The following is a 27,583-nucleotide window of genomic DNA, read 5'->3' as shown; positions in this document are numbered from 1 at the left end:
AGCCAAACTCCAAGGTGGAATACAAAGGTAAATGGCAGGATTCTGGGCAGTGTAGAGGAGCAGAGGGATCTGGGGGTTCATATCCACAGCTCACTGAAAGTTGCCACACAGGCGGATAGGGTAGTTAAGAAAGCTTATGGGATGTTAGCTTTCATAAGTCGTGGGATAGAGTTTAAGAGCTATGAAGTAATGATGCAGCTTTACAAAATTCTGGTTAGACCACACTTAGAGTACTGTGTCCAGTTCTGGTCGCCTCATTATAGGAAGGATGTGGAGGCGTTGGAAAGGGTACAGAAGAGATTTACCAGGATGCTGCCTGGATTAGAGAGTATGGATTATGAGGAGAGACTAAAGGAGCTAGGGCTTTACTCACTGGAGAGAAGGTGGATGAGGGGAGACATGATAGAAGTATACAAAATATTAAGAGGAATAGATAGAGTGGACAGCCAGTGCCTCTTTCCCAGGGCACCAATGCTCAATACAAGAGGGCATAGCTTTAAGGTAACGGGTGGGAAGTTCAAGGGAGACATCAGAGGGAGGTTTTTCACCCAGAGGGTGGTTGGTGCATGGAACGGGTGGTGGGGGAGGCTGATACGTTGGTCAAGTTCAAGAGATTGTTAGATAAGCATATGGAGGAATTTAAGATAGAGGGATATGTGGGAGGAAGGGGTTAGATAGTCTTAGGAGTGGTTTGAAGGTCGGCACAACATGCTGGGCCGAAGGGCCTGTATTGTGCTGTATTGTTCTATGATTCTACGGTTTAGTTCCCTCATTAAAACCATTGATATATATTGTGAACAGTTAAGAGTCAATACACTGATTTCCTTTGCAGCCCAAAGAACCAGTCACTGCCGCCCACATGGAAAAAGACTTGTTTATTTCTACTCTCTGTTTCCTGTCTGTCCATCTGGCAGATGGAGAATTATTGGCAATTTGTTTATTATTGTCACGTGTACCGAGGTACAATGAAAAACTTTGTTTTGTATGTCATCCGTACAGATCATTTCACCACATCAGTACATTGAGGTCATACAAAGGAAAAGCAATAACAGAATGCAGAATAAAGTGTTACAGTTACACAGAAAGTGCAGTGCAGGCAGAAAATAAGGTGCAAGGTCATAACGAAATATATGTGAGATTAAGAGTCCATTTTATCATACAAGAGGTCAGTTCAACAGTCATATAACAGCGGGATAGAAGCTGTCCTTGAGTCTGGTGGTACATGCTTTCAGGCTTTTGTATCTTCTGCCCAGTGGGGGGAGGGGGGGGAGAAGAGAGAATATCCTGGGTGCAAGGGGTCTTTGATTATGTTGGCTGCTTTTTTGAGGCAGCGAGGTGCAGACCAGAGACATTGGAGGGGAAGCTGGTTTTCATGATGTGCTGAGCTGTGTCTACAACTCTCTGCAGTTATGAGGAGAAATGTGAAATTATGAAAATGTGAAATTCTTCATTTTGGCAGGAAAAATAATAAAATAGAATAAAAAGCAGTAAGTGTTGGAAACACTCAGCAGGTCAGGCAGCATCAGTGGAAATTGCTACAGAGTTAAAGTTTCAGGTCACAGGTTCTTCATCAGAATTGGGAAAGAGAGAAAACAAGTTAGTTTCAATTTGCAGAGATGGTGGGAAGGTCACAGGGTGAGGCCAGGGTTGTTATAATGATAAGCTGTTGATGAAGCTAACTGGTTGATAGGTTAATGAGGACAATTAGAGAGAGAGAAAAAAAATCAAGGAACATAAAAGCTGTGAAATGCAGCACTGTATTGTCCAGCAGCTCAGGCCATGCTACTGGAGAGAGAAAAAATGAGTCAATGTTACAGGTGAATGAAATACAGTAGAACCAGCTATTTCTGACAAAACTGAGAGAGCAAGTTACCTGAAATTGTTGATTTTGATAATGAATCCAGAAGGCTACAACGTGCCCAGATGGAAGATGAGGTGTTGTTCCTCAAGCTTTCAATGGGGCTCATTAGCACAGTGTAAGGGGCCATAAACTAATGCATCAGAGTGTGATGAAAAATTAAAGTGACAGGCAACTGGATACTCAGAGTCACCCCTGCCGATTTAACAACATTGAATGACTTCTACTTGAATCCCACTCATTTTCTCCAAAGTCCAAGATGTAGCTATGGGAGCTCACATGGCCCAAGCTATGCTTTTACATGGGATGCATGGAATCGTCCTTGTTTCAGCCCTACTCAGGCCCCATCCCTCAAACATTTCTGGGTGTCAACCTAACTGCTCCTCATCGGACAGTTCTGTTATTCAAAGAGTCAGTCTGATGGACCATTATTGCAATCCCCCAAGGGTATACTGTATATCCATTCTTAGGTAAAGATACTAAATCTGTACATAATGTACCAGGTACGGTCTCACCAAGGCCCCATATAATTTTCTCTCTTTCTAACTGTCCTCATCAATCTATCAATCAAGTGATTTCATAACAAGCCTATCACAGTGGGTCAAACAGTGGCAGGAAGGGCAGTTGCCTCAAGGATTGATGCTGACTCCCAGTGTTGGCTGTGTGGAGACTGCACATTATCTCTGTGAACATGAGGTTTCCCCCAGGTGCTCTGATTTTCTCCCACATCCCAATGTCGTTCTTGTTGTTAGGTTAATTGGCAACTGTAAATTCCCCCCAGTGCAGATGGACAGTAGGAGAAACAGTCAATGTTAATGCGCATGTGAGAGAGAAGAGATGACAGACACAGTAAGTGGGAGAATAGTGGGATTACTCTTGAGAGCCAGCATAGACTTGATATCAGAAGGCTGGAGAATAGCCAATGTTGTTCTTTTGTTTAAGAAGGCTAACAGGGACAAACCAGGAAATTATAGGTTGGTGAGCCTTACATCAGTGGTCGGGAAATTACTGGAGAAGATTCTTAGGGACAGGATTGACTTGCATTTGGAAAAACATGGACTTAGTTGGGATAGTTAGCATGGCTTTGTAATTGAGGAGATCCTGTCTCACAAATTTGAGTACTCTGAGGAAATGATGAAGATGTTGGGAGTACGGCAGTGAATGTTTTCTACATGGACTTCAGTAAGGCATTTGACAAGGTCCCTCATGGTAGGGTGGTCCAGAAGATTATGTCGTATGGGATCTACTGCGAGTTGGTAAGTTGTATCCAAAATTACCTTGCCCATAGAAGACAGAGCGTTGTGGTAGAGCAGTGTTTTCCTGACTGGAGGCCTGTGACAAGTGGTATTCCACAAGGAACAGTGCTAGGACCTCTGTTACTTGTAATAAATATTAATGACTTAGATGAAAATGCAGGTGGTCTGATAATAAGGTTGCAGATGACACAAAAATTGGTGAAATTGTGGATGGCGAGGAAGATTGTCAAAAGGATACAGTAAGATGTAGATCAGTTGGAAATATGGGTGGAAAAAGAGCAGATGAAGTTTAATCTGCACAAGTGGGGGAAGTCAGGGAAACTCGTGGTCTCCCTGATGACTACATCCTGACTGACTGGGTCACGAAACTGGAGGAGCAGTTGGATGTACAAAGGATCATCCGGGATGCTGAGGATATCATAGATGAGAGTTTTAGTGAGGTGGTCACACCTAAGGTGCAGGCTACAGATAGATGGGTGACCTTCAGGAGAAGTAAGGGGAGTAGGCAGACAGTGCAGGGTTCCCCTGTGGCCATTCCCCTCAGTAACAGGCATACCCTTTTGGATACTGTTGAGGGGGGGGAATGACCTTTCAGTAGCCAGCAGCAGTAGCCGGGTCAGTGGCATCTTGCCTGGCTCTGAGGCAAAGAAGGGAAGGGTGAGGTCAGGCAGACCAATAGTGATAGGGGACTCTATAGTAAGGGGTGCAGATGGGCGTTTCTGTGGCCACAATTGAGACTCCAGGATGGTGTGTTGCCTCCTTGGTCAAGGTGGTCTCGCAGCAGGTACAGGACATACTGAGAGGGGAGGGTGAGCAGCCAGAGGTCGTGGTCCATAGATGTACCAATGACATAGGCAGGAGCAGGGATGAGGTCCTGCAAAGGGATTTTCGGGAGCTAGGTAGAAAGTTGAAAAGCAGGACATCCAGGGTTGTAATCTCAGGATTACTACCCGTGCCACGTGCTAGTGAGGTACGAAATAGATACATGGTGCAGTTCAATACGTGGCTAAGGTGTTGGTGCAGGAGGGAGGGGTTCAGATTTATGAATCATTGGGCTCTCCTCCAGGCAGGTAGGGTCTGTAGAAACAAGGTGGTTTGGATCTGAATTGGAGGGGAACCAAAATCCTCACCAGGAGGTTTGCTACTGCTACTCGGGAGGGTTTAAACTGGAGTGGCAGGGGGATGGGAACCACAGTAGGAGGGCAAAAGGTGATAGGGTTGAGGGCAAGAAAGATGGTATAACAAGCAGGACTGAAAGGAAGGACAGCAAGGGGCAGGCAAATAAACATGGCGAGACTGATGGGCTGAAATGTGTTTATTTCAACACTAGGAGTATTATGGGTAAGGAGGATGAACTTCGAGCCTGGATCAGTACATGAAATTACAATGTTGTTGCTATTACAGAGACCTGGTTATGTGAGGGACAGGACTGGCAGCTCAATGTTACTGGGTTTCTCAGTTTTAGAGGTGATAGAGAGGGGGGTAAAAGAAGTGGAGGGGTTGCACTATTGATAAGGGAGAATGTCACAGCAGTACTCAGAGAGGGCATACTGGAGGGCTCATCCACAGAGGCAATTTTGGTGGAGCTCAGAAATAAGAAAGGTGCAATTACATTGATGGGGTTATACTATGGGCCCCCCCAATAACCACCGAGAGGTGGATGGACGTAGAGAGATTATGGAAAGGTGCAGAAACAACAGGGTTGTCATGGGAGGGGGGGGGGATTGGAACTTCCTCAATACAAGAAGCTTAGATGGGGCAGGATTTCTTCAGAGCACCTAAGAAGGGTTCTTGAAACAATATGTGGAGCCCCCAACTAGAGGGGAGAACATTCTGGACCTAGTTTTGGGAAGTGAGCCAAGCTAGGTGACAGACCTGATGGTGGGTGAACAATTTGGGAATAGTGACCACAACTCATTATGATTTAAGATAGTTATGAGTGAGGATGAAATTGGATCGTGCGGGTAAGTACTAAATTGGGGGAGGGCAAATTAGGATGGGATAAGACGAGAGCTAAGGGGAGTTGACTGGGAGCAGCTGCTGTTGTACAAGTCCACGTCTGACATGTGGGAGTTGTTTAAAGACCAGCTGATCAGAGTTCAGGATCGGCATGTTCTGCTAAGGAGTAAGGACAAGCATGGTAAGGTAAGGGAACCTTGGATGACCTAAGAGGTCCTAAATTTAGTCAGGAAGGAAAAGGAAGCATATGTAAGGTTTAGGAAGCTAAAATCAGACTGGGTCCTTGTGAAATATAAAGCAGGCAATTAGGAAGTCCGAAAGCAGCCATGAAATGTCCCTGATGAGTAGGATCAAGGAAAATCCCGAAGTATTTTATCCTTGTATTAATAAAAAGAGGATAACTAATGAGAGGGTAGGTCCACTCAAGGATAAAGGAGGGAATTTGTGCTTGGAGTCAGACCAAGTGGCTGAGGTACTAAATGAGTACTTTGCATTGGTATTTACTGAGGAGAAGGAATTTGAGGATAGTGAAAACAGAGTGGGGCATGCTAATATGCTGGGACATTTTGAGATTCAGGAGGAGGTAATGCTGGGTCTTCTGAAAAGCATTAAGGTGGACAAGTCCCCAGGGCCTGATGGCATATATCCCAGATTATGGAAAGAAGCAAGTGAGGAGATTGCTGGGGCTTTGACAGAGCTCACTAACAACAGGCGAGGTCCCAAAGGACTGTAGAGGAGCAAATGCTGTACCTTTGTTCAAGAAGGGAAATAGGGATAATTCAGGTAATTATATACCAGTGAGCTTCACGTCAGTGGTGGGGAAGCTTTTGGAGAGGGGACTGAAGGATAGGATTTATGCGCATATGGAAAGGCATGGCCTGCTTAGGTACAGTCAGCATGGCTGTGTGTGGGGCAGATCATGCCTTACAAACTTAATTGAGTTTTTTGAGGAGGTGACAAAGGTGCTTGATGACAGTAAGGCAGTTGACATTATCTACATGGATGTTAGTAGGGCATTTGATAAGGTCCCTCGTGGTAGGTTGATTCAGAAGATAAAGATGCATGGGATCCAGGGTGAAATTCAAGTTTGGATTTGGAACTGGCTTGCCCATAGACGACAGAGAGTAGGGGTGGAAGGCTGTTATTCTGGCTGGAGATCCATGACCGATGGTGTTCCACAAGGATCAGTGCTGGGATCTCTGTTGGCTGTGATATATATGAATAATTTGAAGATGTAGATGGGTGGATTAGCAAGTTTGCAGCTAACAGCAAAATTGGTGAAGCTGTGGACAGTGTAAAGCACTATCAAAGAATGCAGTGGGATATAGATCAGTTACAGATATGGGCAGAGAAGTGGCAGGTGGAGTTTAATTTGGGCAAGTGTGAGGTTTTACACTTTGGAATGTCAAATGAAAGGCGAAAGTACACAGTTAATGGTAGGCCCCTTAATAGCACTGAAGTAGAAAGGGATCTTGGGGTCCAGATCCATAGTTCACTGAAAGTGGCTACGCAAGTGGTAAAAATAGCATATGGAATGCTTGCCTTCATTGGTAGGGGTGTTGAGCACAAGAGTAAGGATGTCACGCTGCAGCTATATAAAACTTTAGTCAGACTGCACTTGGAGTATTGTGAGCAGTTCTGGTCACCCCATTATAGGAAGGATGTGGAGACTGTGGAAAGGGCGCAGAAGAGGTTTACCAGGATGCTGCCTGGAGGTTGGACAAACTTGAGTTGTTCTCCCTAAAGCGTTGGAGGCTGAAGGGAGACCTGAAAGAGGTTTTTAAAATTATGAGAGGTATAGATAAGGTAGACAGTCAGAATCTTTTGCCCAGGGCAGAAATTTCAAACACCAGAAGACATACCTTTAAGGTTAGAGGGGGGAGGTTTAAAGGTGACGTGAGGGGCACGTTTTTTATGCAGAGAGTGTTAGATACCTCGAATGGGTTACCAGGGTAGTAGTGGAATTAGGCAGTATGGTGGAGTTTAAGAGGATTTTAGATAGACAAAGGAATGTGAAGGGAATAGAGGGATATGGATGATACACAGATGGAGGAGATTCAGTACAAATTAGCATCAAGACCGGCACAACATCGTGGGCCGAATGGCCTGTCCCGTGCTGTGCTGTTCTATGTTCTAAGTGCAAGGTGTTGCACTTTGGGAGGCCAAATGCAAGAGGAAAGTATGCAGTAAATGGCAGGACCCTTTGGAGAATTGACGTACAGAAGGATACCGTATACTTGCCTTCCTTCATCGGTCAGGTCCTTGAGCATAAACTTTGGCAAGGCATGTTGCAGCTGTATAAAACTTTGGTTAGGACATTTGATGTTTTGTGTGCAGTTCTGGGCATCACATTATAGGAAGGATGTGAAGGCTTTAGAGAAGATGCTGAAGAGGTTCATCAGGATAGGAATATGTTTAGAGGGATATGGGCCAAAAGCAGGCAACTGGGACTAGCTCAGGAAGACTCCTTGGTCAGCATGGATGAGTTCGACCAAAGGGCCTGCTTCCATGCTGCTTAACTCTATGACAATAACTATTTTGCCTGGACTAGTGTATTAACCAGAAGGAGAGGTTGGACAAACTTGGATTGTTTTCTCTGGAGAGTCAGAGGCTTAGGGGAGACCTGATAGAAGTTTATAAAATTATGAGAGGCACAGATAGGGTAGACAGTCAAAGTCTCTTTTCCCAGGGTGGGAATTTCAAATATTACAGGGCAGAGTTTTAAGGTTAGAAGGGGAAAGTTTGAAAGAGATTTGCAAGGCAAGTTTTTTTACACAGAGAGTGGTAGGTGCCTGGAATGCACTGCCAGGGGAAGTGGTAGAAGCATATACAACAGCAACATTTAAGAGGCATTTAGAGAGATACATGAACTGGCAGGGAATAGAAGGATATGGGCCATATGCAGGCAGATGGGATCAGTTTAGATTGGCATCATAGTAGGCACAGACATGATTTAATATGGATTGCCCACGACAGGAATGAGGAGTAATTGTTTCTCTCAAAGTCTTGAAGGTTTGGAACTCTCTTCCTCAAAGCTGATGGAAGCAGAGTCTGTGAATATTTTTACAACAGAGTTAGATAGGTTCTGAAAAGCAGAGTTGAAAGGTCACTGCAGTCAGACAAAATCAGAGCTGAATGAACACTAAACTTCCGACAATACAAATGCAGGACTCGAGTTTGGAATTTTTTTACATGGAGAAAAAATCAAAACTTATTAAATGGAAGAGTAGGCTTACTCCTGCCATTTCACGTGTAGGAAAGAATGAGTGACAGCAACCATCAGGAATCCAGTAAGGCAGGGTACTGAAGGTGTTGCTGTATCAAAAAGAAATCAACCTATCTATTCGTGAAAAAGCTGACATGTAATTGTTGGCCTGAAGTGTGGCAGCAATATTGTTCTAAAATTTGAGAAGTTTAATCACAATGTGAAAATATGGAGTTCTTTTTTATGGGAAAATACAAACATTGAGAACACTTCTTAATCTATTTTCTGGTAACTTATTCTTCCAGTATTGATACTCCCACAGTGCTGTTGGATAGGAAGTTCCAGAATTTGGACCTAGTGACAGTAAAGGATCAGCAATTTATTTCCAAGTCAGTATGTTGTATAGTCATTTTCTGTCCTTGTTTTTCTTGGGCTTGGGAGGTCCTTTTGGAGTAGTCTAGGCAAGTAACTGCAGTTTATTTGATAGATGGTCCACACTGTAGCTGGAGTACGCTCTTGGAGAAGGGAACGGGGGTTAAAGGTGGTCGATAGGCTTTGTCCTATATAGTGTCAAATAGAAGTGTAGCTGCACATGCGGGAGAAAGGTTCTGGGTTGTCAGGAGGTGAGTCACATGCTGCAGGATATCCAATCCCTGACCTGGATTTATATGGCTGGTCTTGCTGAGTTTCTGAGTCAATGATGTTAAAAATGGGACACCTGGTAATGGTAATACCAATGAATGTCTTTGGTAAGTGACTAGACTACCTCTTGTTGGAAATAGTCATTGCTCTGCACTTGTGAGGCATCATAATTACTTACACCATCACCCTGCTCTTGCTACATTTGTAATCTATATAACAGGAGTATGGTGATCTGTCAGTTCACTCATCATTCTATTTCAAGATACCAAGATACCAACTGCATAACAACCATCTTCACTGCAATTGTGAGAGCTAACACTCCAACTGCAACACTTTGCAAACTGCCATGCATTTGGGAAGTATCCTCACTGTATGCATACTTTGTTTGCTATAGGTCCCAACGCCCCTTGTGATCCCTCTCTTCCTCTTCCAGAAGCTGCAAACAGAGAGGCGAGGCAAGAGGAATGCCTTTTGCTTCTCTCAGCAGTTAACAATAACCCTTCATAAGCCAATAGGCAAAGATTTGGATGTGGACTATTAACATTCACATCGTCACCTGCACAACAATCAAGATTCCATCACTCTCGCTTCCCTCAAGGTTACATTTCAGCCCCCCACACCATTTATCCTGTCATCCCCATCCCAAAGTTTCATTACTCTCCCATTCCAATTTTTAGCACTGCCTTTAACATTGACACCAATCAAAATTTTATCATTTCCCATAATAAAACTTTCTTTAAAACTCCCCAAGCTTTTATCACCAGTCAGTTCCATCTAAAAGTGTTGAATGAGCATAAAAATTTCTACAACACAATTGCAGGAGAATCTTTTCCATGGTTTACTCTGAAATTACAAGGTAGGTGACGTAAGTGTGTTTATACAGCTGCACAGTTTGTGTAATTGAAATTTTGTGAAATAAATTACAGAACTCAGCCATTTAATAATTTTCTTAGATTGCATTAAAGCTGTCTTTTGATATATCACAATAAGTAAAAGAGTCTACCCTTCTTACGATCAGCTTATCTTCATCTCAATCCCGTACTCTATCTCCATTCCTCATCAACCGAATAATAAGACTTTTTTGATAATAGAGAAGAGGAAATCACATCTGAGTTTTCTGGAACTTGAGTCACATGTTTACACATGACTGATTTCACCCACCCTAGTCATCAGGCAATGAAAGCTCAGGGAGACACCAGCAGGCACAGCATAAAGTGAGTTCAAACGTCACTCCTACCAGCTTTATATGAGTGGACTTGTCATATTAATTACCTACCAAGCTTAGTTCTTAGGTTTTCATAATATGATGTGTATAACTGGAGTTATAGTCCATACACCAGTTCCTACAACAGTTTAATTGCCATTAACCATTGTGAATCATGTAAGTTTACAGGTAAAAACAAATTATTATCTGGTAAGCTGCTCCAACCGATGTGCCCAATAAACTAATAAAGTTTCAACTGTTGTCCCAATTTCATATTGTGGGATTACGTATGGCTTGAAACAATTTCCTGCATGTATTCTGTAAGTACTTAAACATAGTATATCCTTTTAATCTACTTTAAATAGTCCATGTAGTATGGTTCAACTGACATCATGAGGGATTAATACCATCTGTGTAAATAGCTTAAGATATACATGAGCGAAAGAAAGCAATTATTGATTCTAAATAATCAACATCATCTTTGTTATTGCAAAGTTTTAATTCCTATCTTGGTTAGCACATGATTTTCTTACTACCTTTCTGGCTCCTGATCCTTTCCTTTCCAAGCAGTCTGAATAGCTTAAATGGTTTCAGTATCCGTAACCGCGCGGTCATATCCTTAACAAATCAAGATTACGTCACTGCTCGCCTTCCTCAAGGTATATCACTGGTGCCATCAGGGTTCATAATCTGACATCTTCCATCATTATGCACATATAAAAAATGAAGAACAGTTCTCTCTGATATTTTGGTCCGATATTTATACCTCAGCCAAAAAAGTAACCAAATATTGCCTGCCTTGCTATGCCCAAATTATTGTCTGTTTCCTACACTAAAAAGTGACAAAATTAAAAAAAAGGACTTCATAGCTATAAAAACTTAAGAACATGCCTTTAAGGATATACCATTGTTGTTAAAGATGCAACATAAATGCAAATTCTTTCTTTAACTACAACTACAACTCCTTGAACTACAACTACCTTCTTTCTTACTAGCCTACCAGAATCTTTTACAATCCTCATTAGTTTTACACATCTTCCAGTGTTAGCATTTTCAATATTTTTCCCTCAATCCCTTTTTAACAATACCTTCTACATCCAGCTCTCCAATGTTCTAATCCTTCTTGTGGCTGTATTTCCCAAAATTCACAGCAAAACTATCTTTCACATAAGTCTTTCATGTGCTTTTTTAAAAAATGCACATAAATCTCTTTCATTGGATTACCTTTATTCACATGATTTGTTACTTCTTCAAGGAATTCTTTAATAAGTTATGACCTACCTTAGTCTTCTGACCTGCTTCTTCAAGCATTATTATTTATCAGAATCAGAATCAGGTTTATTATCACTGATTTATATATCGTGAAATTTGTTGTTTTGCGGCAGCATTAAAATAAACTTCAGTAATTCTAACTGGTACATCATTTCCTCACATCTCTTTTTCTCTTTTAAAGCGGGGACTCATAACTGCCTATCTCCCCATCTTCTGACACAAACAGCCTGGTAATTCTGAGGGGAATTTTCACTCATTCCTAATAATTAAAGGAAAATATTATTGGTATGTGACAAGGGCTGGAATTTATTGCCTATTTTCTTGTTGCCTTCCAAAAGTGCTGGCCCTTTCAAAAATTAGTTGAAAGCCATTAATTATGCATAAGAACAGTATGTTTACTTCCATAAAGGTTAGTGAGAAAAATGTTCAAGTCACAGAGTTATCTCTCTACATTAGTCAAGAGTAAATTCTTGTGCTCCATTATCTTTTAAATAATACATTTCAGCAGATATTCTACCTCTGGTGGCAGGTGTATGTTCAACTGCTGCTGTCCTGAAACCTTCCAACCTCTATTGAACACATACAAATGACCCTAATTTCTATGACATCCTTGAATATATGTAGTGGAGCTTTTAGTCCTCAGACTCTTTCATTTATCAAGTATTTTCTTAACTTTATTTTCAGTACTGGAATTTTCCTTCATTTTAAGTGATGAGATCTGTGTAAAGGGTACCTACCTTCCACCAATTATAAGACTTCTCAGGAATTGTTTTGTCACTTTTCATCAGGATGGGAATCATGTCAGAAGTGTAACGTTTGTCAAACCATTCTGACACACCTAATTCAGAGACGCAGCGGCTACAACTGCATTGTTTCATTGTCATGAGATGGTGTTGTATTAAGTTCATCTTGTTAGTGAAACTGAATAATGCAGAAATCAGCATCAATCCAAGAAACAGTAAATAAAAGAAATACTGAAGTTTACTCAGCCTGAAAAAAAAGGCTGTGACCAACATGGTGAAGCCTGCTTGATAATGGTGAAAAACGAAGAACAAGAAATGGATCCTCGTCAGTGAATCAGAGTGCGATGAATTCTGCAAAATGTGCACTCAATGAACAGATTGCTGTGTATAATGCAACAGGGTGGCTACTGACCAGCAACAGCAACTCAACTGTGGAATATTTCTCTGAAGCAAACTTTTTGTGATAGAATAATCAGTTTTCAGAAAGAAAGTGATGAGTCAGCCAGTGTTTTCTTCCAAATCAAGCCAATAATTTTGAAAGCAACTGTGGCATCAAGTCACCTTTTAATGTTTTTCAGTAGGTAGAATGATTAATAACACAATGTAGACAATCACCGCATTTTGGAGGTGTCCTTATAATGGATTGGATGAAGTCTTTCACGCTGATGCTTTGGACTCCAGTAATGAGGTTAGCCTTTTCCTGGAACTTACTTTTATGCCTCTATAATTGGGTAATTTCTTGAGTCAAACTGGTTGAGTAGAAATTCCTCCTAAAAGAACAAAAAGGTAAATCATAAGTATTTCATTACCAACTCCACCAAAAAGAATAAAGGGTAGTAAATCCCACCCATTACCACACTCAGACTCTATGCTATCTTTATAGGAGATTTAGAATCCAAAAATTGACTCAGTAAAGAGCAGTGACCTTAATGTTTACAACAGCTGTGAAACTTTGAACTGGATAAATGTTATTGATCATCCAAGTTCTAAGGGAAGTTCAGAAAAATTATTAGCCCACTAGACAACATCAGAAGCAGCATAGAAATAATCATTGGTGCTGAGGTGGAGATGGTTGAGAGCTTAAAGTTCCTCAGTGTAAATATCACCAACAATTTGTTCTGGCCCAGCCACGTGGAAGATATGGCCAAAAAAGCACACCAACACCTCTATTTCCTCAGAAGGCTAAGGAAATTTGTCATATCTTCAACGACTCTTACCAATTTTTACAGATACACTATATAGAAAGCATCCTATTCGGATGCACCACAGCTGGATATGGCAACTGCACTGCCCAAGATCGCAAGAAATCACAGAGAGTTCTGAATGCAGCCCAGTCCGTCATGTAAACCAGCTTCCCCTCCACTGACTCCATTTAGACTTCCCGCTGCCTCAGGAAAGCAGCCATCATAATCAAGGACCCCTCTCACTCCAGTCATTCTCTCTTCTCCCCTCTCCCATCAGGCAGGAGATACAAAAGTTTGTAACCACGTACCACCAGACTCAAGGACAGCTTCTATCCCGCTGTTATCAGACTCTTGGATGGAACTCGCCTACACTAAAGATCACCACCTCTTGATCTCCCGATCTACCTCATTGTGGCTTTTGCATTTTACTTGTTTACCTGCACTGCACTTTCTCTGCAGCTGCAACATTATATTCAGCCAGTCCAGATGAAGGGTCTCAACCCAAAATGTCGACTGCCCATTTCCCTCCATGGATGCTGCCTGACCCACTGAGTTCTTCCAGCGTCTTGGCGTATTGCTCCATTATATTGTTTTTCTTTTTACTTACTCAATGTACTTATATTTGACATAATCTAACTGGATGGCACACAAACAAAAGCTTTTCACTGTATCTCGGTACATGTGACGATAATAAACCAGGAGGGGGAATTTTATTGTTCTCTAGAGCTTGATTCACAGGACTAGTAAGTCTGTTAATTAGTTTTAAACAGTTGGCTTGTTTCTGAGGATTGAAGGTTGCCCACGCGCAATACTTCTAACATTAGATAGTGAGTACACACAGTCTGGTCTCTGGTCATCTTGGACAGCCTTACCCCAGATCACATCCTTGCTCTGACAAGTCCATGTAGGCTTGGTGGGCAATGGCTACCCCACGTTAAAAAGTTGCACACAGGCAACTTCTGTTTCTCAGTATGAATTCTGAGACTTGGAACATCAGGACCCTCATGGACAGTCCCAACAGTGACAGACTCTGCTATCATAGACCTAGAGCTCTAGAGGCTTTGATTAACATTGTCATCCTGTGTGAGACACAATTGGCTGGAGATGACCAGCCCGCAGAATAAAGTGGTAGTACAGCAGCTTCTGGAAGGGTAAACTGGAGAAGGAATGCTGTCCTCATTGGGTGGTTTCTGCCATCAACAATGAGCTGATCTGGCTTCTCAGTGACTCCCACTATGGGATAAGTGAACACCTCATGACTCTGTCACACAGACCTAGCATGCCATAATCAAGGAAGATACCCATCGGGCCAATAGGACTTCCACACAGACCTTCAAGAAAATCCAGTACACATCCCAGATGGAGACAAACTGACCCTTCCAGGGAACTTCAATGCCAGGGTTAGAAAACAAAACATCTGAAATGTGCGATTGCCAAGGGGTGAGTAGAGCCCAACTTCTCATAAAATGCTTGGAGCATTATCTTGTTATAAGTGATACCCTGTTTCAACACAGGGACAAGCATAAAAAAAGGAACATTCCTGATCCAAACAAGGTCACCTGTTAGATTGCTTCCTCATCTAAGCAAAATTTTCAGGGATGTCCATATCATTTGCCACGTGACAACTGTGATGACAATTGGACTGATCACCACTGAATACTCTCTGTTATCTCCATCAGTCTGGCCTCAAAACAATGATGGAAAGAGAAATGTTGCTGAAAGAAAATTAATGTTGAAGGCCTCAAAGACCTTGCACATTCAGCTCTTCTCAGACATCACCTTACAGACAACTTGACAATGGCGAACCCTGCTTATGAATCCTAAAGAAAAGGTTGATGGATTCGCAATCATGTTCCACTGTATGTGCCAAATAGGTTCCATCTCAGCTTCGTCCTGATATTCCCACCATCACAGAACCCATATCTAAGATAAGATATTTATTTATTAGTCACATGTACATAAAACACACAGTGAAATGCGCTTTTTGCGTTACTGAATATGTGCTGGGGGCAGCCCAAAAGTGTTGTCAGTTTTCCGGTGCCAACATAGCATGCTCACAACTCACATATAGAGTCATAAGCATTTGGCTTAAGTTAAACATTCTTAACTTATAAGATTTTTGATAGCATAGTTATTTTTTTAACAGTTATTGAATGTTAAAAGATTTCTTGGCATTCCTATGGGTGGTTCTCACTCAGCCTCACTCCGTGATACCACTTGCAAGTGGAACCCATTGTGGCCTCATCAACCAGTTTGGAGCAGGCTTCATTAAAAAACTTCCTGCTTGAAGATCTGCTCAAAATAAGTGTGAAGCTAGTAGGTAGGGGAGTGCTGAACATGGTTGGGAAGGCACCGCTAAATGTCAGACCACTGGAATAGCTGCAAGTTCTGTCATTTTATTATCTCATGTATTCAATATTCTACATTAATCTTTGGGAATTGATAGGCCAACTACTGCTTATTAAAACTGTATCACCTCTGCAATCAGTCAGGTTGCGATATTTTAGTTAAGGCCCTAAAATGGGCAGCTGGCATCCGCCCGGTTCAGCAACAAAGACCACTTGTTTCAATGTACATAGGGCCATTCACAATTCTGAGCTTCCAAAAAACTCCTACACTGCCCATTTATACCAAGTCTGAGGGGTTGAATGTCAATTTTAATCAGCAGTTAAAAATAAACTGCTAGAAGAACTCAGTGAGTCAAGCAGAATCTGTGGAGACAAAGAGATGGGTGGAAGTTAGCAGCAAACGTCATAAGATCACAAGGAGTCACAAGGAAATCACGCCAGCATCTTTACTTTCTTAGCAGGTTAAGGAGGTTTGGCTTGTCACCAAACACTCTAACAAACTTCTACAGATGTACTGTTGAAAGTATCCTGACTGGTTGCATCATGGTCTGGTATGGTAATTCGAATGCGCAGGAATGTAAGAAGCTGCAGGGAGGAGGGGACTCAGCCCAATACATTACGGACACATCCCTCCCCACCATCAGCGGTACCTACAAGAGCTGCCTCAGGAATGCAACATCTATCATCAAAGGTCTCCACCATCCAGGCCATGCCATCTTCTCACAGCTACCATTGGGCAGAAGGTACAGAAGTCTGAAGTCCCACACCACCAGGTTCAAGAACAGCCACTTCCCTTCAAACATTCAGTTCTTGAACCAACTGGCACAACCCTAATCACTACAGTTCAGCAACACTTTGACCACCTTTGATGACTTTGCACTAAAATGGACTTTGTTCCAGTTGTGTTTTTTCTTGTAAGAAAATGTGTCTAATTCCTTGTTTTGCATTAGTGGCTTCTTCTCAGGTCACCAGCACAGATTATAAGAAAGTAAGGCAAAGGTCAAGCTGGAGAGAAAACAAAATAAAAACAAAACCTGCAGACCTGAAATAAAAACAAAATGTTGGACAGAAAGGTCAGCATGGATAGGGTGGGCTGACGGGCCCATTTCTGTGTTGTACTCGTTTATGACAATGACTCAGTGGAAACAGAAAGAGTTAACATTTCAGGTTAAAGTCCCTTCATTAGAGAAATACAAGTCAGAGTAGATTTTGTTTAACTGACCCATGGCTGCTCAAAATTTAGAAGGAGCATTAGGAAGACATGATGCATCCCAGTTCTCCATGATGAGAGTGCATGGAGGCCAGCAAAGACAGCAGAAGGTGTGCAGAACCTCCCAAAAATATTCACCTATCTACTGCTTCCAGCAAGATATGAAGGTTCCCCCATTGTCCTCATCAGCCATCTCAGAACTGTAATGGAAGGAAGTCAGACATGAAATGCTGGAGGAACTCAGCAGGTCAGGCAGCATCTATGGAGGGAAATGAACAGTCGACGTTTTGGGCTGAGACCCTTCATCAGGACTGGAAGTGAAGAGGGCAGAAGCCAGAATATGGGTCTCAGCCCGAAACGTCGACTGTTTTTTCTGTGGAAAGAGAAACAGTTAATATTTCAGGTCTGGGACCCTTCATCAGAACTGGGAAAAAGAAAAAACAATTTAGTCTTAGGTAGTACTTGTGGAGGGGTTGCATTGTTAGAAAACTCTGTATTATAATTTTCCACAATGTGAACCCTACATAAAAATTGACCAAATTTACTGTTTCTTTCACATTTTGTGTTTATTTAGCTTTTTTTCACATAAATACTGTAAGGGTGAATTTTTGGTTGTGAGTTGTGAATTCCCTAAGGGTGAATTTCTGTTGCCTGAACTTCTGTAATGTGGGTTACACTGTACTAAGATGCTGGCATGAGTCTGCAAGTGCTTTTGATTGTGAGTATGCAGAAATGGATGGTGAGTTTGCACTGAAGAACAGTTTGCAGACTGTTATGTCACGAACCAGCAACAAAAGAAACACACTGAGCATGATTTAGTGTTAAAAACTATTTTATTAATCACTACTTATGATAATACGTAAAATAAAAGTTAAAATGTTAGTATGTTAGAATTCAAGAATGTTAAACCTTGAACGTTAACCCCAAAACTAAACTCTTCGTGTGTGTGTGTGACAAAGTCCAAAACTCCCAGTTCCTGAATGGTTCTTAAAGTTCAGTTCCGCAAGCCATAAGGTGAAACATGAGCAAGGGCTTCTTCAACAACCACCGTTGTCTGAAGATAAGATGTAGATGTAGAAAAACATAGAGAGAGTACATATGAAATCCAAATGTTCCACGATGGAACCCAAACGACACTTCAGTGTTTACTCGGTAGTGACTTCCTCACCCCGAAAAACATCCGAACCGTGGTCGTCCACACACAAATACCTGTTTCCCTCTACAGGTCAGCAACAAAGTGAACTCCACCGGATTACTTCCATACATGGATTTCTATGGCAAACACAGTTATTGTTTCTCATCCATTGATAGAGAAAACAAGCAGGCTGGTGTCTCTCTCCCTTCTCTCTCTCTCTTTCCTTCTGGCTTCTTCAACAACGTCATTACGTCCTTTATCTTCTATTGACGTAAGCACGCCCCACACACACATACACACCCACTCTCTATCTTAAAGGGACTTTCACTGAGTCCGTAACACCTCCCACCTAAAAAAAATTTTTCCCAAGAAAAATTTAACCGCGCATAGAGTTAGTAATGTTAATAATTATCATGCTACACAACTACAGACTATCAGATTAGTACAGATACATGTTTCCCATTTGCCATCGAGAAAGACAATCAGCAATCACATTATCTTTGCCTTTAATGTGAGTTATCATGAGATCAAACTCTTGCAAAATTAAACTCCAGTTTAACAGCCTTCTGTTCTTGTTTTTGACTCGGCTCAGAAACACCAATGGGTTATGATCTGTATACACAGTCAATGGTTTCTGAGCGGTGCAAACATATACACTGAAATGTTGCAAGGCTAAAACAAGCGACAGTAATTCTTTCTCTATGGTGGAATAATTCTTTTGATGCTCATTAAATTTCTTTGAAAAGTAAGCTACAGGATGGTCAATATCATCAAGGTCACCCTTCTGCAACAACACAGCTCCTGCAGCTTCATCACTGGCATCTACTGCTAATGAAAATGGCTTTTCAAAGTCAGGTGTTTTGAGCACAGGATGGTAGCATAAAATAGCTTTCAGCTTCTCAAATGCTTCTTGACAAGAATCTGTCCAAACAAACTTTACTCCCTTCTTCAGAAGATTAGTTAGGGGAAGAGCAATATCAGCAAAATTTTTAATTAATTTTCGATAATATCCAACCATTCCCAAAAATCTTCTAACAGTCCTCGTACCTGTGGGAATAGGGAACTCAGATATTGCTTGAACTTTTGCCTGAACAGGAGCTTGCTTGCCTTGACCTACAACATAACCAAGATACGTCACAGTGGCATGGCCAAATTCACTTTTAGCCAAGTTAACTGTAAGGTTAGCCTTGGACAGTCTTTCAAACAATCTTTCTAACGCAGAGATGTGATCCTCCCATGTATCATTCCCAGTCACTAAGTCGTCAATGTAGGCATCTGTATGTTTTAACCCATGAATCACTGAATTAATCATTCTTTGAAATGTTGCCGGAGCATTTTTCATTCCAAATGGTAAAACATTGTATTCATACAATCCAGAAGGGGTTACAAAGGCTGAAATCTCCCTTCCTCTATCTGTTAATGGAACACACCAGTACCCTTTTAATAGGTCAATCTTTGTAAGAAATTTTGCCTTTCCCACTCTATCTATGCAATCATCCACCCTAGGAATAGGGTAAGCATCTGACTTCGTTACAGCATTCACTTTCCTGTAATCTGTGCAAAATCTGACAGTTCCATCAGGTTTAGGTACAATAACACAGGGCGAACTCCAATTTGAAGTTGAATGTCTAATAATATCATTTTCCAACATGTATTTTATTTCCTGATCAACAAGTTTACTTTTTTCCACATTCATTCGATATGGGTGTTGTTTGATTGGTTTTGCATCCCCAACATCAACATCATGGGTAATTATCGATGTTCTGTTTGGAACATCTGGGAACAGATTTTTAAATTTTAAAATTAATTCTCTCATCTGTTGTTTTTGTGAAACTTGTAAATGGTCCAACTTCGTTTCAAGGTTCTTCATGATATTTTGGTTTTTTAGTTTCGATGGAACAATATTTGGTCTAAATTGGCCTTCCTCAACATCAACATCAGGCATTCTAGAAACAACCTTTACATCATCCACCAAGGCCACAACTGAATCCCTCTCATAATAAGGTTTTAGCATATTTACATGACAGAGTTGTGTTTTCTTGCGTCTATCTGGTGTTTTGATTATATATGTTAAATCAGTCACTCGAGATTCAGTAACATAGGGTCCAGAAAAACGAGATTGCAAGGGATTATTTTGGCTAGGGAAAAATACCAACACCTTTTGCCCCACTGCGAATGTCCTAGGCCGAGCATGTCTATCAAAATATGTCTTCATTCTTATCTGGCTGGTTTTCAAATTCTCTCTCGCTAGCTGGCAGACTCTCTCCAACCAAGTTTTAAATTTTTGGACATAGTCCAAAAGACTCAAGTGCACTTCCTCATTAACCCATTGCTCTCTTAACAATTCCAAAGGTCCTCTCACCCTATGTCCAAATACAAGCTCAAACGGACTAAATCCTATTGACTCCTAGATTGATTCTCTAACGGCAAACAAAAGTAAATGGATACCTTCGTCCCAATCCTTGGTGTTTTCAAAGCAATAAGTCTTCAGCATATTTTTGAGAGTAGAATGAAATCTCTCCAGAGCTCCTTGAGATTCTGGGTGATATGCAGATGATACAATCTGCTTTGCTCCCAGCTCATAGACTATTTGTTGAAAAATTTTTGACATAAAATTACTACCTTGATCAGATTGGATTTCTTTTGGCAAACCAAACAAGGTAAAAAATTTTACAAGAGCCTTTGACACCGTCTTGGCCTTAATATTTCTAAGGGGTATTGCCTCTGGAAATCTAGAAGTGGCACACATGATGGTTAACAAATACTGATTTCCAGTCTTAGACTTTGGTAATGGGCCAACACAGTCCACAATCACCTTCGAAAAGGGCTCCCCAAAAGCAGGAATTGGTTTCAAAGGAGCCACAGGGGGTTTTTGATTTGGTTTACCTACCATCTGACATGTGTGGCAGGTTCGACAAAACATCACCACATCTTTTCTCAAACCAGGCCAATAGAATTGTTTCAAGATCTTCCCTACAGTTTTATTCACACCAAAATGACCACCCAAAGGCATACTATGGGCCAGGTTTAAAATCTCATCCCTATAAACTTTTGGAACAACAACCTGATGAATAACTTCCCATTCCTCAGTAACAGGAACATGAGGAGATCTCCATTTCCTCATTAACACTCTATTTTTGACATAATATCCAATTGGCACTTTTTCAATCTCCTCACATGAGAGTGCTTTTTCTTTCAATTCTGTCAACTCAGGGTCCTTTGTCTGTTCCACCATAAAATCCTTCCTCGACAAAGACAAATCTTTAAATTCAGGCTCACTATAAGGATGTTGATCCTCCAGTGAAGACAGAAAAGTCTCAGATAAGGCATCATAATTTTCTTCCTGTTTAGGACTGTCACAAGGAACCACATCAGACTGCACCGGACTGTCTGTCTTGGCTAATTCTCTAGCTCTAGCTCGAGTCACCGCACATGATGGGTAAACATCTGGATCATTCTCAGACTCATCAATCCTTGGTTTGGTCGTTAACCGTACCACAGGAGCAATTTCTCCATCTGCAAGGTCATTTCCCAATAACAAAGAAACTCCTTCCACTGGCAACCTAGGTCTTATCCCTATCTCGACTGGTCCTTCTACGAACTTTGACTTTAAAATCACCCTGTGAAAAGGGACAGACATGGTCTCACCTGTAACGCCTCGTACTAGATTTACTTCACCAGTGTCACTTTCTTCACCAAAATTTAAAACACTGTCCAGCAAGAGAGATTGACTAGCCCCAGTATCTCTAAGAATTTTCACTGGCACCTGGGGTGACTCATCATTCAGTGAAACAAAACCCTCTGATACATACGAATGGAATTCTTTTCTCACCTCCTCCAACTTTTCCGCTTTTCCCTCTTGCAAGGACTGATTTTTAACAGCATCTCCTAAACCTTTTTGATTTTTAATTGCCTGAAAGCAAGCATTGGGCACAGCTTCCTTCCTTTTCTTCAAAAGGGCACAATTAGATATCACATGGCCAGGTTTCCTACAGTAACAACAAGTACGCTCAACAGGTTTCTCCAGCCCTGGCTTCTTTTCATCCTTTCCTTTATGATTACCTCCCAATTTAATCTCCAGTTTACCTGGATTGTCCTTGTAACTCTTTTGAAAGGTTTTAGGTTGTCCCCATTTGGATTTATGGGTTAAAGCATAATCATCTGCCAACCTAGCAGTTTCTTGTAAAGTTTCCACTGCCTTTTCATTTAAATATGTTGTTAATTCAGCTGGAACACATCTTTTAAAGTCCTCCACTAATATCAATTCTTTCAATTTATCAAAATCCCCATCTACATTTTTAGCCATGTACCATCGTTCAAAACATATTCTCTTTCCATTGGCAAATTCCATATAAGTCTGATCTGCAGATTTCCTCAAATCTCTGAATTTTTGTCTATAAGCCTCAGGGACCAATTCATAGGCCTTCAAAATAGCTTGTTTTACCTTGGTATAATCAGCTGCGTCCTCAGCAGACAAAGCAGAATAAGCTTTTTGAGCTTTACCTTTAATCACACTCTGTACCATAAGAGCCCATCCTTTCCTTGGCCAGTTTGAACTCACAGCAACCTTTTCAAAATGTTGGAAATACTGATCAACCTGATCTTCCTCAAACGGAGGGACTAATCGAACCTCCCTGCTGGCTGAAAAACCATCATCAGAATCAGATTCCAAACTCTTTCGCTTCATTTGTAACTCATGCTGCCTCTGTTTCTCCTTCTCCTCACTATCCAGCTCCATCCTCTTCAATTCCATCTGCTTCATTGCTAGATCAGCCTCTATCTTCATCTGAGTTATCTTTTGTTCGGCCTCTAATTTATCTCGTTCGGCCTCTATCTTTAACTGGGTTTGCTCTCGTTCAGCTAATTTCCTTTGTTCTCATTCAGCCTCTATCTTTAATTGGGTTTGCTCTCGTTCAGCCTCTATCTTTGCCAGCTGCACCTGTGCCTCAAAAATTGCTATTTCACTGCCAGGAAACTGTTTTAACACTTCCTTCTCAAACACCTTCTTTTCCACATAATGGCCAGCTATCAGTCTCTGAATATCTGCCTTTCTCATAGACTGCTTTACTTCTGTAAGGTTTAGCCTTGTAGCAATCTTTATCAAATCATCCTTTTTCGCCACCTCCAATCCCTTTTGGGTTGGTCACTCCAAAAATGCCTTAATATCCATTGCTGCTGGTTTATACACACACAAGCCAATTAAAAAGAATTTATCAGACCTCCCTCAAAAATCTTTGGATTGAATCCCGAACAAATCTCGTCAATCTGGGGAACGATCCCAGACGACACTCGTTAATGTTTGGATTGGATCCTGGACGAATCTCGTTAACCTTGGGAACTATCCCGGACGAGCCCCCAATTTTGTCACGAACCAGCAACAAAAGAAACACACTGAGCATGATTTAGTGTTAAAAACTATTTTATTAATCACTACTTATGATAATACGTAAAATAAAAGTTAAAATGTTAGTATGTTAGAATTCAAGAATGTTAAACCTCGAACGTTAACCCCAAAACTAAACTCTTCGTGTGTGTGTGACAAAGTCCCAAACTCCCAGTTCCGGAATGGTTCTTAAAGTTCAGTTCCGCAAGCCATAAGGTGAAACATGAGCAAGGGCTTCTTCAACAACCACCGTTGTCTGAAGATAAGATGTAGATGTAGAAAAACATAGAGAGAGTACATACGAAATCCAAATGTTCCACGATGGAACCCAAACGACACTTCAGTGTTTACTCGGTAGTGACTTCCTCACCCCGAAAAACATCCGAACCGTGGTCGTCCACACACAAATACCTGTTTCCCTCTACAGGTCAGCAACAAAGTGAACTCCACCGGATTACTTCCAACTTCCATACATGGATTTCTATGGCAAACACAGTTATTGTTTCTCATCCATTGATAGAGAAAACAAGCAGGCTGGTGTCTCTCTCCCTTCTCTCTCTCTCTTTCCTTCTGGCTTCTTCAACAACGTCATTACGTCCTTTATCTTCTATCGATGTAAGCACGCCCCACACACACATACACACCCACTCTCTATCTTAAAGGGACTTTCACTGAGTCCGTAACAGTTATAAAGTCATACATTCATGCAGCATAGAAACAAGCCCTTTGGATGATGCTGACCAGCAAGCATCCGACAATAACCCGCACACTTCCATCAACCCTTCCCAGATTCAGCTACACACAAGGGGTAATTTACAGTGGCCAACTAACCCACCAAGCTGCATGTCTTTGGAATGTGGGAGGAAACTGAAGCATTTATATTTACAAGGCGTTTTCCCTTAACTCACAACATACCACTTCACAGCCATTTAGCGTAGTTTCTGGAGTGCAATGAGAGAATGAAGAGATATCTATTATTGTAACCTGCTGATAAAGACACTCCTTTCTAAATTATTAGATAACAAAATCCTTCAATAAAAGTGCAGATGCTCCAAGGTCACAGAAATCCAACTTTTGTCATAGGGTGCAGTTTACAAAAGTGTTGAGGAATAATAAATGTTTACTGTATTATGAAGAAATGACAAATACACCACAATTAGCAATAAGATCAGCATTTATAGACAGCTGAAGGAACAGAAACCTTATCTCTTGCTATGGTACTGATGTAGTGGTTATGTTACGAGATTGATAAACAAGAGATCTGGGTTCAGGTCTAATGTCTATTCCATGCGATTGAGCATGCATGTAGCCTAGTGTAGCTGCCACATCATGCTGGGGCTTTACTTTTAGGTGTGCTTAGTGTTGCTTGTGACATGATTCCCAGGCTTGAGAGTAATGGCAAAATGGGGGAGGTGCTGGACAAAGAGGTTGAGATTGTGGTATTTTACATCTTGCTGCTGCTGATGGTCCACAATGCCTTATGCATGCACAATCTTAAACTGCCAGATCAGTTCTCATTCATAGTGTCAACCTCTGGTAGTTCTACCCTGCCAGTGGGACAGGAGATATTCAGGGATTGCAATAGCAGAACTGGCTTTTGCTTGTCTGCTATATGGAATGGACTCTCCTAATTTGTACATTAATCCACAGATGTTTGTGAGGATGACTTTGCAAGATCAACTGGGCTGGGAGTAACTTTGCTGTGCTCAAATTTGGTGCCTAAATCAATGTCGGGTGGTCCAATTAGTTTTATTCTTCCTCTGTTTTAATGTCCTCTCTCTCTCTTTCTCTGTGAACTCATTTTTTCAGGATTCTTTCTTTGAACACTTTCCTTGAAACACACTTTTCAAGAGATGGACCAGAGTCTGACATCAATTTCTAGCTGAACCACACTCCTCAACTAAACTGATGTGGAATGTGGATTTCTGCCCCCAACCCAGATATCAGTTTTCATTCAACATCCATTTGACAATACTTTGCATAAAACTTCTGTGAGAGTTTCTGAGATAAGGACACCAGATATGTTTACATTTTGCCACCAGTTCCTTGTTCTTAACCGATTAACAAGCCCATACACAAACTTATTTTTCTGAACTGTGACTAAACTGTTCCCATGACGAGTTTTGCATACATTCCAGTATGATCTGGAATGTACATTCAATAAACAAAGTCTTAATTAGGAAAATGAAAGTGTCAACCCAAGAAGACTTCAAAATTGGAATATTTTCAACATGCAAGCTCCACACAGACAGCACCCAAGGTCAGGATTGAACCCAGTCCCCAGAACTGTGAAGGTTCACTTCTGGGAGTGCATTTCTGGCAAGGACTGAATTGCAGCTAATGACCCAACTAGCCAGCAGATTTGATTGGCATAGCCTCTCAGAAAATGCTGGAAACACAAGAGTTCTTCTTCGAGAGGTGACATTCATTTTGCTTTGGAGGTTGATCTGCTCTGATGCACTGACAAATAAGAAACTGCAGATGTTGGAAGTCTGAAATAAAAAACAAATAATACTGGAAACACTCAGCAGGTCAGGAGAGAGAAACAGACTTAACGTTTCAAGACAAAGAACCTCTGCTTCTCTTTCTGCAGATTCTGCCTGCCCTACTGAGTGTTTCTAGCATTTTCTGTTTTTGTTTCAGTGTGCCATTTCTTGCTCTCTACTAAATCTTCCCTCCTGGTGTTCAAGAATCCCTGTTCTGGTTTTGTACTTCTACCCATCTTCCACATCTTATTGACACAGTCATAGAGTCTTACAGCAGGGAAACAGGCCCTTCAGCCCAACTCGTCCATGCTGTCTGTGTTGCCAGCGAGCTAGTCCAATCTGCCCGTGTTTGGCCCATAGCCCTCTAAACCTTTCCTATTCATGTACTTATCTTGATGGTTTTTAAACATTGCTAATGTGCCTGCATCCACCATAATTTCTGGCAGTGCATTCCAAATACGGACCACCCTTTGAGTGAAGAAGCTGCCTCTGATGTCCCTTTTAAGTATCTCGCCTCTGATCTTAAACCTATGCCCTTTTTTTAGCACCTCCTCTCTGGGATGAAAGACTATGTGCTTTCACCCTGTCTATGCCCCTCATGATCTTATATACCTCTATCAGGTCACCCCTCAATCTCCTACGTTCCAGGGAATAAATTCCTAGTCTACACAACCTCTCCTTGTAACACAGGTCCCTATGTCCAGGCAACATCCTGGTAAATCTTTTCTACACTCTTTCTAGATTAATAACATCTTTCCTATAACAGAGTGACCAAAACTGTACACAATACTCCAAGTGCGGCCTCATTGATGTCTTATATAACTGCAACATAACTTCCCAACTCCTATACTCAATGTCCTGACTGATGAAGGCCAGTGTATCAAATGCCTTCTTCACCACCCTATCTACCTGAGACGCTGCTTTCAGTGAACTATGCACTTGGACTCCCTCTGTTCTATAACACTCCCCAGTGTATGTGACTGAGTAATGGAGTTTGTGACTGAGTACTGGACACTTGGGCCTCACCATTAAAGTTCATGAGTAGTGTACCCGACACTGTATAAGTCCTACCTGCTTTGATTTCCCATGAGATTTTATATCAGATTTCTAACATCTGCTATTTATTGATTGGCATTTTAAAAGCTTTCTTCAATACCACTGTTTCATACAGGAAGAATTGCTTTGAAGCGTAACAAGTATTGCTAAGCAACTGGGATGAGCAGCTGTTTGCACAGTGGGTTTCAACAAACATCAATGACACCAATGTTTTTAATTAAGGGAGAACTGTCAACAAGGAAGCACCATGAAAGCAGCATGGTCTCTCTCAAATAGTTTCAAGGGACCTTTAACATTCATCAGGACAAACAAATTAACATTTCATGCAAAGGGCACCACTACCAATGGAACAATGCTTCAGTGCTGGAGACACAAATGACTGCAGATGCTGGAGTCTGGAGCAACACACAAAGCACTGGAAGAACTCAGCAGGTCAGGCAGCATCCATGGAGGGAAATGGAATTTCAGGTCGAGACCCTCCATAGATGCTACCTGACTACTAAGTTTCTCCAGCGCCTTGTGCGTTGCAATGCTTCAGTGTTTCCCTGTAGTGTTAAAAGCAGATTGTGGTCAAGGTCTGCAACCAGAACTGAGTCAGGGCAATGTACTCAATGACTAGCAAAAGGCACAAAACAAAAAGTA

At 41.5% G+C, this 27,583-nt stretch overlaps 1 protein-coding gene across 1 annotated transcript in view; it reads right to left on the bottom strand.

Annotated features, from left to right (window-relative positions):
- The window catches only part of LOC127574616 (CMP-N-acetylneuraminate-beta-galactosamide-alpha-2,3-sialyltransferase 1-like), a 52,396-nt gene extending 40,037 nt beyond the window's left edge, over positions 1 to 12,359 (bottom strand). Inside the window, exon 1 of the mRNA XM_052023764.1 lies at positions 12,134 to 12,359. Coding sequence (XP_051879724.1) covers positions 12,134 to 12,340 — 207 coding nt within the window. The 5' untranslated portion in view covers positions 12,341 to 12,359. The remainder of the gene's footprint in view (positions 1 to 12,133) is intronic.
- Positions 12,360 to 27,583: the final 15,224 nt, after the last annotated feature.

This window comes from Pristis pectinata, chromosome 9, assembly GCF_009764475.1.
Source record: "Pristis pectinata isolate sPriPec2 chromosome 9, sPriPec2.1.pri, whole genome shotgun sequence".
Classification (NCBI taxonomy): Eukaryota; Metazoa; Chordata; class Chondrichthyes; order Rhinopristiformes; family Pristidae; genus Pristis; species Pristis pectinata.
Note: the sequence above shows the minus strand (reverse complement) of the source record. Positions and strands in the feature narration are given on the sequence as shown.